The sequence below is a fragment of the Vigna umbellata genome, chromosome 1, assembly GCF_029865625.1.
Source record: "Vigna umbellata cultivar VRB3 chromosome 1, Vumbellata_1.0, whole genome shotgun sequence".
NCBI classification, from domain to species: Eukaryota; Viridiplantae; Streptophyta; class Magnoliopsida; order Fabales; family Fabaceae; genus Vigna; species Vigna umbellata.
In genome coordinates, this window is record NC_142165.1 from 96,767,780 (window position 1) to 96,780,493 (window position 12,714).

At 31.1% G+C, this 12,714-nt stretch overlaps 1 protein-coding gene across 1 annotated transcript; it reads left to right on the top strand.

Moving 5' to 3' along the window:
- The first annotated feature begins 10,231 nt into the window (after positions 1-10,231).
- On the top strand, positions 10,232-12,599 carry LOC124838706 (Concanavalin A-like lectin protein kinase family protein). The gene has a single exon (XM_047314385.2). The coding sequence runs from the start codon at positions 10,372-10,374 to the stop codon at positions 12,379-12,381; it is 2,010 nt and encodes a 669-aa protein (XP_047170341.1). The 5' UTR covers positions 10,232-10,371; the 3' UTR covers positions 12,382-12,599.
- Positions 12,600-12,714: the final 115 nt, after the last annotated feature.

Below are 12,714 nucleotides of genomic sequence, written 5' to 3' on the forward strand. Positions count from 1 at the left end.
ATGAATTACATGTCAAAATTTCAGTTCAATCTAACCGTAAACCAAGTAGGAATTGAAGTTTTACCGAGGTAACATAAGAATAAAAATATAGTGTTAATCAGGTTACTAAAAAATGTGAAATTAATTCCTCAAATCACATACCTTAAATTAATAATCTAATCGTTAAAAGTGAAGTGAATTAATATGTCTTAGGAATCACATATCAAAATTTCATCTTAATCCAAGGGTGTCTTAGGAATCACATATCAAAATTTCATCTTAATCCAAGGGTAAACGAAGTGAGAATTATGGTTTTACCAAGGTAATTTAGAGACAAAAATACAATAATGATTAGTTTGCTCAAAATTAAGAAATTAGTTCCTCTAATTGCAGACCTCAAATTAAAAATCCAAATGGTCAAAGTGGACTAATATATCTCAGAAATCATAGATCAAAATTTCAGCTTAAACTAATGGTAAACGAAGTCAGGATTGATATCTTAACAAGGTAACATAGGGATAGAAATCAAGTGATGATCAGTTTACTCAAAATTGAGAAATTAATTCCTTTAAGTATAGACCTGAGACTTAAAATCCGAGCGATCAAAGTGGACTAATATATATTAGAAATTATATATCAAAGTTTCAGCTCAATTTAACGGTAAACAAAGTGGGAATTGTGATTTTACCGAGATAACTTGAAAAATTGAAAACAAAAAAAGTGTAGTAAAAGACAACCAAAACTCATACAAGTGAACAGTTAGCTAACATTACTAAAATTCAACCTAATCATATACCATAAAATCATAATCATGAACCTAAAATATACATCTGTCGTACAAAAAAAGAGTTAGCTCTTCATATCTCTTTTCCAAATATTTTATCAGCCAAGGATTCCTAGCTTTCATGAAGCTTTCCTCTCCATGCAACCAAAAAAATCTAAAACTTTATTATAATTTTTCAGCCTTTGTTCTTCTAGTTTGCTTGCAGATTTAATTGCCTATTCATAGGCCATATTTGGATTCCATGTGCTTAATTTTCTTTATTTATAACTGCATCAAATGTTATTTTGGTCATTTGCATCCAATTGTTGCCAAAAGTTCATTATTTTTTACGGTTAAAAATCTTTAAAAAGAAAAATTCATGTAGAAACATGTAGGTTTCTCCTTATGTAGCTATTATTTTATTGATGAATTTTTTATTAATAATTATCGATACATTTTTTATTAGTAATTATCGATAAATTTTTTATTAGTAATTATCGATAAATTTAAACAATAGTTATTTATATATTTTTCCACATATAATTATCGAAAAATCAAGAATTTCATAAAAAAAATATTGATAATGTTGGTAATTTTTAGTTACTGATACATTTTAAATATTACTAATAAATTTTTTATCTTAATAATATCAATTTTCATTGTATTGGTATATTGATACTAAAGAAAATTTATAAATTTAAATAATATTTTGTCAAGTTCTTGAATTTTTTTCAGATTTTCTTTTTTTAATTTTATATAGGAATTAAAAATATAAAACCTCACGAACATTGCAACCAAAATTTGAATAAACATGAGTCAATGTAAAATTCATAACTTCAATTATACCAACAAAATCATTCAAAATTAGTTTTGTTTGAATATGGTAAAAAATTTATTCAAGACGTTACACTCACTTAAAAATAATTAAAAATAAAAGTATGGTGAAATCTGTTATGAAAAATTTAAACATAGTCATTTAAGTTCAAAAAATAATTGTATGATCAAAAAGTAAATTTTTTAAATCTGGTAATATATTATAAACTAAATTCAATAACCTGCACCATAGTTTATAAGTTTTTAGATCTCGTTTTGTATTTAGAATAAATTTTTAAAATCTGTAAAATGAAAAATACACGTATTTTCTCACAGTAAATTATTCTACTAAACGTGAGGATGGATTTAAAATTTCTACTCAAGTTTGTTTTCATGTTTTTGAATGGATTTCAGAAAGATGAAACTTCATGGGTTTTTTTATGAATATATAAGAAGATGAAATGAAACTTAGGCTATGCTAACCTTATTTCCATCATGCATCTCTCGTTTTCGTTCACATACCTCGGCTGTTTTCCTTTAAATTTTATCCTAATTAAAATTTTACACTCAAGAAAATAATAATAAAATAAATATAATAAATAATAATTATAATAATAAAACAATATTATTGTCAATTTTTATTATAATTTAATACTATTTTATAAATTGACAATATAATAATTATTTGATATTATATCGGATATAGTGTATACCGAATGGTTAACATCACAAGTCGTTCGGTCACCACCACGACAATGGTCAACTAGGCCATCATCAACCGCATCAACTAAAGTTAACCGCGTTAAATAGTGTTGGACCATAATTGGGCCAACGCTTAAGGTGCTATTGGGCCAGTAGTCTAACAGAAGATAAAATAATCAAGAGGGTTACTCCCTACACCACCCCACTTTGCTCCCTACACCACCACATTTTTTTAAAATTCCAAAACTATCATTTATATTTTAAAATATCCTACACCCCCACCCCTTTTCTTCAACGGATATCAATATCCGTTGAAGAAAAAATTCTTTCACGGACGTGCTACATCCGTTAACGGATGTGGCGACATCCGTTGCCTTTTTTTTGTTTTTTAGTTTTTAGTTTTTTTATTTTTTTTGTTTTTTTTGTTTTAAATTAATATATAAATATAATTTAATTATTTTAAAATCATTACTTAATTTTTTATAAATTAATTTTATTTTATTTAATAAAATAATTATTATTAATTTTAATTTATGTATTATTATTTAAATAATAATTAAAAAATTTATTATAAATATATTAAAACAGATGTGGCGACATCCGTTGCTTTTTTGGTTTTCTAGTTTAGTTTTTTTTATTTTTTTTGTTTTAAGTTAATATATAAATATAATTTAATTATTTTAAAATCATTACTTAATTTTTTATAAATTAATTTTATTTTATTTAATAAAATAATTATTATTACTTTTAATTTATGTATTATTATTTAAATAATAATTAAAAAATTTGTTATAAATATATTAAAACGGATGTGGCGACATCCGTTGCCTTTTTTTGTTTTTTAGTTTTTAGTTTTTTAATTTTTGATATTTTAAATTAATATATAAATATTATTTAATTTTTTAAAAATTATTATTTAATTATTTATAAATTAATTTTATTTTATTTAATAAAATAGTAATAATTATTTTAATTTATATATTATTATTTAAATAATAAATAAAAAACTTTTTAAAAATCTATTAAACGGATGTGGCACATCCGTTGAAGTTTTTTTTTTTAAATAAAAATAATAAACTAAAATATAAAATATGTAAATGGATGTTACGGATGTCAACATCCGTTGAAGGTGAAACGGATGTTGACATCCGTTTTATAGAAGGGCAAATAAGGTATGGGAAGGTGCAGGGAGCGGTTGGTGGTGGTGGAGGGAGCAACTCTCAATAATCAAAGGAGAATAAAAGGGTGTTGTTGACTCCACCACCCCAAGTACTCCTACACCTCCCACTATTTTCTTTTATTCCAAAAATACTTTACACATCTCCACTATTTTCTTTCATTCCAAAAATACCCTACACCTCTCCATTATATTCAACAATCTTTCTCCCTCCATCTCCTCAAATCTTTCCATCTATTCTTCCTTAAATTCATTTTTCAGTCTAAACACTACTTAGACAATATTATTTTTATCCTATAAATAGCTGCTCAGCTTAGATGACAATGACACTAATTTTAAGATTAATGTGCATATATATATATATATATATATATATATATATATATATATATATATATATATATAAATATCTTGAGAGAGACAAAGAGGAAGAGAGAGAGGACGAAAGAGGTATAAGGAAAGGGAGAAGGGCTGAAGTTTAACTTAATCACATATAACCCGCAAAAAAAAAGTCAGATATTTTTATTTCGTTTGAATATTATCCATTTTTTTTTCAAATTATACAAAGATAAGTCTAAAATATATATATCATGTTAAATTGATTTAACTGCTAACGACTTCTTAATTTAAATCTACTTTAAATTCTCCTTCATCTAATTGATATAAATATTAAAGAATTATTTTTCTATAAATATTAAACTGCAGTTGTATCCTCGTATCAATTTTCTAATACTAGTTATAATATTGTTAAAAACTGATGCTCAAATATATCAAAATTATATTTGCAACGATTTATTTTGAGTTTTCAAAAAGTGACCACAAATTATAAAGTGATTTTGTCAAATTTTTATAACGTTTTCTTGGTTGATTTATATTCATATGTTTATCCTCAACGTAAAGGTAATATTTTCTGAATTGAACCATGTAAAATAATTGATATATATTATTTATTTATTATGTTTATATTAGTATATCTATTTTATTTATTAAATAGTTTATAGCTATATATTTAACTTCAACATAAATTTACGATAATTTGAGCAGATAAAAAATATTTGAAAAAAAATGGTATAGTATTTTATTATATATTATCTAAAGTAATCAACGCGTGGTAATTTAGGACATGCTACAAATTGTTAGGTGTTGGCGAATTAGCATCATAATAATTTTTTTTAATAATTTTTTGATAATAAAACATATGTTATTATTTTATTAGCATGTATAGTTGAAACGATTAATAATCAACTAACACATAAATAGTTGTAGAAAAATTGTAAAAAAAAAATTGTTACAAAATACTTTTCTTTTTCTTTATCGAAATTTGAAAGGCCTCATACCCAACTTCTCTTTCTTCTGTTATGAATACAAAATTTAGATAAAATGGTGGAGTCTTAGAGACATAGACATACAGGAATATTTATAAATTATTCCTTGATAAGAATAAGATAAATTTTTAAAATAAATTGTTTAAAAATTTCAAAACATAGGAGAAGAACATTGTTAACAGTGCTGGCTTTGGAACCGTCTTCGATGCATTAGTATTTGTTCACATGTAAACACACATCATAATTGCAAGACAATAGCAACCAAAACAAAATAAGATAGACTAGGAATAATAAATAATTCATATAAATTATTTAACAATAATAATAAAACACATTTACTATTGACTTAGATATCAATTAAATAAATCAATACTTAAAAGACTTTCATAAGAATAGATTGATTTCTACCAAAAATTATAAAAACTGATATTGATTATTTATTTATTTCGATAATTAAATTTAAGTAAGTGAAAAAAATGTAAAAAGATAATCTATTAAAAGAATGGATAAGAAAATTATTAAACATAATTGTTTATTTACCCTTTAAACTTCACCATATTGATAAAAAAAATCTTCATAGCATAAATCAATTAATCAATCTAAAATTAAAAAATATATCACTAATATAAAAAATTTATGTTCAGTGCAGATTATCATTAATGCCTAAAAAATCATATCTAAAGTATTAAACATGTTTTTTTAATTATTAACTAAAATTCCATTTGGTATCTAAATTAAAATTTGTACAAATTTCGTTCCAATATTTTATGAAAAAAAAAAGTAAAATGTTCTTAACGTTAAAGACATCTTTGTGTGATAAATAGTGCTATAAAGTGAATTAGAGTAAAATATCCATGTGACGATATATGATTATATTTTATTTCTTTTCTTAAAATTACATATTTACATTATTTATAATTAATTTTAGTGGTTGTTATTATATAAGAAGTGTATCAAAGAGCATAAGTAATAAAGTAAAAAATTCAACTATTATTTTTTCAAAAGATTTGTGCAACACTCTGAATTTACAACATTAGATAATAAAATCTACAAAAGTACAACTAATTCTTTTATATTTTTATTAAATAGTTTGCACAACATTCACATATATCTTAATTCCAATTTTATATCAAAGACAACTTACAAATATACTCAAATCTTATCTATATAAACTTTTAACCTATGATAACACATCAAAGTCAACTCATTAAAGTCTATCCCTTGAATCATCAACAAATGAAATTATACATTAAGTTCAAGAGTCTTGAGATTACTAATAAAGAAAGTTTTATCCCTTGATACAATTTTCATTAGGTACTTAATTTTAGTTTCAAGTTCAAAAGACATTTTTCAATCCTTCAAGAACAACAATCAAGTAGGAATTGTTCAAGTCACAACAAGTATTAAACATAGAAATCAAATACTAACATTGGAAAGAAAAAAACATTTGTATTAACCTCGCAAAATATATAAGAAATAAATTTATTACATTTAATCTCAACAAATAGGTTTAGTAGTTTTCCATTGTGGAAAACCTAGGGTTTACAAAATTGAAGAATAGGAAAGAATTTGAAACCATAAATCATAATCAAGGTCTCTCTCAAGGTTCTTGGTAGTTGCTCCACGCTCTAATAACACATCCCATTCTTATCTCCATCATTAATTTTGAAACTCATCTTCCTTTTTAACCTAAAAGGGGTAAAACCTTTATGCCAAAGAGGAGAAGAGAGAGCTTCCCAACATCCCAAATAGCCTCCCCATAACCTCTCTTTAGCACCTCAGGCTTCTAATCATGATAAGGGAAGAAGGTATCTTTGTTTTACCTATGATACATTTATTTAATATCTCCCAGTACAAGTACTCATTGGGCGAACTAAAGTAGTTAGGTAACTTGGGCTACTCATTGGAAAACTTGCCTTTGATTGTTGGACGAATTAAACAAAACTGACTAGGCTTGACAAATGTAGTTTAATAATTTTTTCTTGAATTATAGTCTTTGATATATTTTTTAATTTTATGAGATTTTGACGTATACAATATTTCACAAATCTAAAATTATATAATAAAACCTTAATTATCTAAAAGGTAATAATAAAAATACTCATAAAAAATAAAAACATACATAATAAAAAAAACATGATAACGTCAATTATCAGTAGTATTGAACTTTGAAGTGGTGACCATGGAGGCAACCCGATGGTTAAGGCGTCGAGGTTGAGAGTGATTATAATGACGAGTTTGGAAGTGATAAGCTAGGTAGTGGTAAACCCAAATCGATGGGACTATGATAACGCGACTTGAAGTTTGAGCTTGGTGGTGGTGAACCTGGAGGTCGTGGTTATTGGGCATCTCTAACCATGATGGCAACTTCCACGTTTTTGTCCTCCTATAATCATTTCTTCCTTTTCACTCTTTCCACCATTAAACCCTCTCTTAGAGCCTCCACCTTATCTTTCCCATGTTATTCTACAAGCAACTCCATTCTTGACCCTTTTCATCCCATCACACCCTCCTACATTCTTTAACACTACATCATTTTTCCCAACAACTATCTAGTCATCCTCATCACCCCTTAACAACACCAACTACAATGTGTCTACTATATGTTCCATCACAAAATTTTCTCTTTCGCTCCATCCCTTCAAGTTCAAATCCAGGCTAACCAGTCCTCTCTATATATGGATCGGTATGATGACTTGTGATCCAACATTAGATACCCATTTCTCCTAGACGAAGTACACCATCGTTGGCTACTAAACTATCAATTTATAATGGTGTAGTGAGGTTAGTCACTGAAATTTTGGTTTTTTGATGAACCAAATGGCTTAATCTTAGGATTGAGTGGCATCCAAGGATGCATGGGATGATTCTTGATGGAGACATCGTTATGGTGTTCATGAAAGAGTTGAATCAACAATCTCATTAAATACCAACTATGACCCAAATCCAATTCTATGTTATGTGTTTCATAACCACAATTGTTGTCAAGGCTGACCTTTAACCATCACCTTCAGATCTATCATCACCAAGCTCATCATCACCTTTAAGCCTACCACCATATCTTCCACCAACCCACCACCTTAACCACCTTCAAAACTACCCATAACCACTACATCTAGATCAATCACCACTAAGGTAATTATAATCCAATGATATTGAGTCATGTACATTTGTAATTTAAAAAAAAATTGAATTATAGATTATAATGTGGATAGCTTTAATCCATTTTGAAACACCTTTTGCCACAACAAAAATACTTTAATGTTGTTTTCCATTACAAAAGTTTTTTATTTTTTTATAAAATATTAGTACAAACAATACATATTTTAATTTAAAGAAGAAATATAATTTTAATAAATAATTTATGAACGAAAAACATATTTAACATTATTTAAAATTAATAGAAAATATAAATTATTCCAAAACTCCTTAAAAACCATAAGCAAAGCAACAAAAACTCAAGTCAAATAATTAATTAGTTAAGAAAATATTATTTTTTAATTGAAAAAAAATGATAAAATATCAAAGCATTTACAAATAAAGCTAAAGAACTGATAGTAAGGATATTTTATAACAAAAAAATGAACTTTAAGAATGATAATCACATAAAATGAGAAGAGAAGTTTGAAGGGAAGAGGTAACGAGAAACATGAGTTGAAGAAGCATAACTCTAAGAGGAAAACAAATATGACGAAGAAAGCTCTGTACTTTTATTTTACACTCCTATAAATATAAAAATTATAACTTTACTATTTTTAAATTATACAATTCAGAAATTAAAAATTTCTTTCGAGTTATGCTTTTAAAAAAAAAAGTCAAATTACACAATTTAAAATTAATTAAAAAAGATTAAAAATTTACTTGATAAGACATTTTTAACTTTCGAAAGTAAAAAGATAGTGCATTTGAGAAGTCATGTGAACCGTCCTCTCTACCATCAGTTCAGAAGTTGGAATTTTTATATTGATGGAAGTGCAGAAGAAAAGTACGGAGGTGCAGGAAGAATTTGTCGAAGGAGAGAGGAAGGGAGAAAAAAATGGACCGCTAGCCCATATTAAACTTTGTGTTATTTGACAAGTTATTTGTTTTTATTCTAAGATTTGAGTAGTTAAATTACAGCTTAAAACTCGCTGGATTAATAAACCTCGATAGATATTATATATAAAAAAAATACTTTCATGAAAGTTTTTCTTACAAAATTCATAAATTAATCTTATCAATTATTGGTATGTAGCTATTATGAATGTAAAATATTTTTTTCTCTGGTTCAAAAATTTAAAACTACAATATAGTATTACAAGTTGGTTAAGTATTATTATAAATTAATGACATATCAGTTATTCCCTGTGTGCTAATTTGTGGAGTAAAGGTTTGGGGTTGATGAAAAATCACACCCCAGTACCAACACTATAAATATTGTTGCCTTGTGCAGTTGTAAGTGTTCGCTGTGTTGTAAGATCAACGTTCTCTAAAGCCCAAAATTAAGTGGCTTTCTTCCTGGATCTCCAATTTTTTTTCTGTACCTCTAAATTTTATTGTACCAAATATAAATATATATATATATATATATATATATATATATATATATATATATATATATATATATATATATATATATAATTTGTTAACATACATAAATTCTTTTTTTAATTAGTATATTTTAGCAAATGTACATTCTCTTTGGTTATACACCACCCTCGAATTTTTTACATAAATAATACTCGGTCCCTTTTTTTTTTTCGAAACCAGACAGTAGCTTTTATTTCCTCGAATAATACACTTTTTGCTGTACTGATTTTTTATATTCCTGTTAAAAGACATACTAATGAAAAATCATATCTATTCTCCCAAAAAATGAATTATAAACTAACAGGAAAATGGTAGTATTTGGTAAATACAAGCTCCCGTCATCAGACCGCTACAATATCTGCACAAGACTCTGTCACTGTGCGAGACTGCTGCCCGGAGCTCCCCACCACAAGAACCTAACTTTCTACCAAAAGAGTACCGCGTCACCATCATCACCATGTAGACATTATCACGCTACTACCGCAAAATACCATATTTTAGAACTATCCAGGGAGAAAACAAATAAATAACTTTTAAAAAATTCAACTTTTTACGTAAATCATGTGAACCTTTCAATATTTAAACTCAAGAAATATACAAGTTATTGTAAAAATCTAAAATCATGAAACGAAACCCACGTCATCATTCTCAGTAGAGATATGGCAAGTGGACTTTCAAAAAGGCACTATGAAAACAAGAAAAATTCAGAGTACGAATTTATAATTCTGACTGCTGAGGCTACGCAGCGATTACCCTTGCTTGCTTTTCTTTGAGGAACCTTCATCAGTGATCCAGCTCATTGAATTGAGTTTTATAATATTCACTCTTTGTTGAATTATTAACATCAGCCGAAAAGAAAGTCTCATTGACATTTTTTTAAACAATAATAATAGTCAAACAAAAATAACATTCCTCACTTGTTAATATGAGCATTAATTGATATATATTTAAAATCATAACTTGATCCTTAATTGGTTAAAGGAAGAGTTCAAATAAAATCCAACCATACAAGTCCTGGGAAATTCCCAAAAGACACTTGGCCTATGTCTCCTTCAAAAATCCTCGTTGCCGGTGAAATACCATATTCCGGCATGTGGTTGGTTATTCTTCTTCTTCACCTCGCTGTCTTTGCGACTCCTTCACTTTGCTTGGACTTCCTATTCAACTCCTTCACCGGCATAACCAACCTCACTTTGGTGAAAGACGCTCGCGTGGACGCATCGGTCATCCGCATGACCAACGACTCCAACCAGTACTCCTATGGACGCGTCTTCTATCCCACAAAAGTTCCCATCACAAAACCTTCTTCCAATTCCTCATCCTCATCCATCACTTCATTCTCAACCTCTTTTGTCTTCTCCGTCTTGCCGCAAATCACTACCAGTCCTGGCTTTGGCCTCGCCTTCGTCCTCTGCAACACCACTGACCCTCCCGGAGCCCTCGCCAGCCAGTACTTCGGCCTATTCACCAACGCCACCTCCCCCACCTTTTTCCCCCTTGTCGCCGTCGAATTCGACACCGGCCAGAACCCTGAATTCAACGACATCGACGACAACCACATCGGCATCGACCTCAACAACATCGAATCCACCTTCTCCACCCCTGCCGGCTACTACAATTCCACCGGGGGGTTCGTGCCGGTGCGTATGCGAACCGGCCAGAATATCCGAGCCTGGATCGATTTTGATGGCCAGAATCTGCTGTTCAACGTAACGGTGGCGCCAATCGGCGTTTCGCGCCCGACGCGGCCTACGCTTTCACATTATGTTCCTACCATAGGTAACTACGTGTCAACTGACATGTACGTTGGGTTTTCAGCTTCCAAAACGAACTGGATCGAGGCGCAGAGGGTTCTGGCATGGAGCTTCAGTGATTCAGGGCAAGCGAGGGAGCTGAACACGACAAACTTACCGGTGTTCGAACCGGAATCGTCGACTTCCTCGCTTTCTGGCGGCGCAATAGCGGGGATTGTTATTGGTTGTGTAGTTTTTGTGGTTATATGCGGTTGTGGTGTTTACTTATGGTGGCGAATCCAGAAAGGGAAAGACGAACAAGACGAGATCGAGGATTGGGAGCTAGAGTACTGGCCACATAGATTCTCGTACGAGGAATTGAGTTCTGCAACAGGGGAATTTGGGAAGGAGCAGCTGTTAGGTTCGGGAGGGTTCGGGAGAGTGTACAAAGGGACGTTGCCGAACAAGACACAGATTGCAGTGAAGTGTGTGAACCACGATTCGAAGCAAGGGCTGCGGGAATTCATGGCGGAGATAGAGAGTATGGGGAGGCTTCAGCACAAGAACTTGGTTCAAATGCGAGGGTGGTGTAGAAAGGGTAACGAGCTTATGCTTGTTTATGATTACATGCCTAATGGGAGTCTCAACAGGTGGGTTTTCGATCGCCCCGAGAAGCTTCTAGGGTGGGAGCAACGCCGTCGTATCCTTGTCGACGTGGCGGAGGGGCTTAACTACCTTCACCATGGTTGGGATCAGGTCGTTATTCACCGAGATATTAAGTCCAGTAACATATTATTGGACGCCGACATGCGAGGGAGACTCGGGGACTTTGGTTTGGCCAAGCTTTACACGCACGGGGAGGTTCCCAACACCACACGTGTGGTGGGGACGCTGGGTTACTTGGCGCCGGAGCTGGCCACGGTTGCGGCGCCGACGTCCGCGAGTGACGTCTACAGCTATGGAGTGGTACTGTTGGAGGTGGCGTGCGGGAGGCGGCCCATTGAGACTTCGGTGGCAGAGGAGGAGGTGGTGCTCATCGATTGGGTGAGGGAGTTGTACGCGAAGGGGTGCGCGCGTGAGGCTGCCGATGCGAGGATCGAAGGGGAGTACGACGAGGAAGAAATGGAGATGGTTTTGAAGCTTGGCTTGGCTTGTTGCCACCCTGACCCCCAGAGGAGACCCACCATGAAGGAAGTCGTCGCGCTTCTCCTTGGAGAGAATCCGCCGGAGGCTCCCGGAAAAGTCTTGTCCGATTTGGTTCGCGGCGGCGACGATCTCGATGAGGCGGCCCCTTTACAACCCTCCTCCACGCGGGTTTGAGTTGTTTCCACTGTACATAATTGGACTTTTTTCTTTCTTTCTTTATCGTTGAGCCTTTTGTGTTTGGATTTTGCTACATTGCGGTTTGACTTGTTTTGTTTTGGATTGTTGGATTAGTTAAGTTTCCAAGCAAACTTCTTTTGTACCTAATCAAGGTAAAACTAGTATTTATAGTTTCAGCCAACAAGCGAGATTCAACTCAGTCACTTTATAAGGAATTTTGGCACTTGTATCTGGAAGCGGATTGGATTGCTTTCTTCTGTGGTTACATTCCCCGTTGTCTGAATTAATTAATGGTTTTGTAAATTGTAAATAGCATACGAAAATGACCAC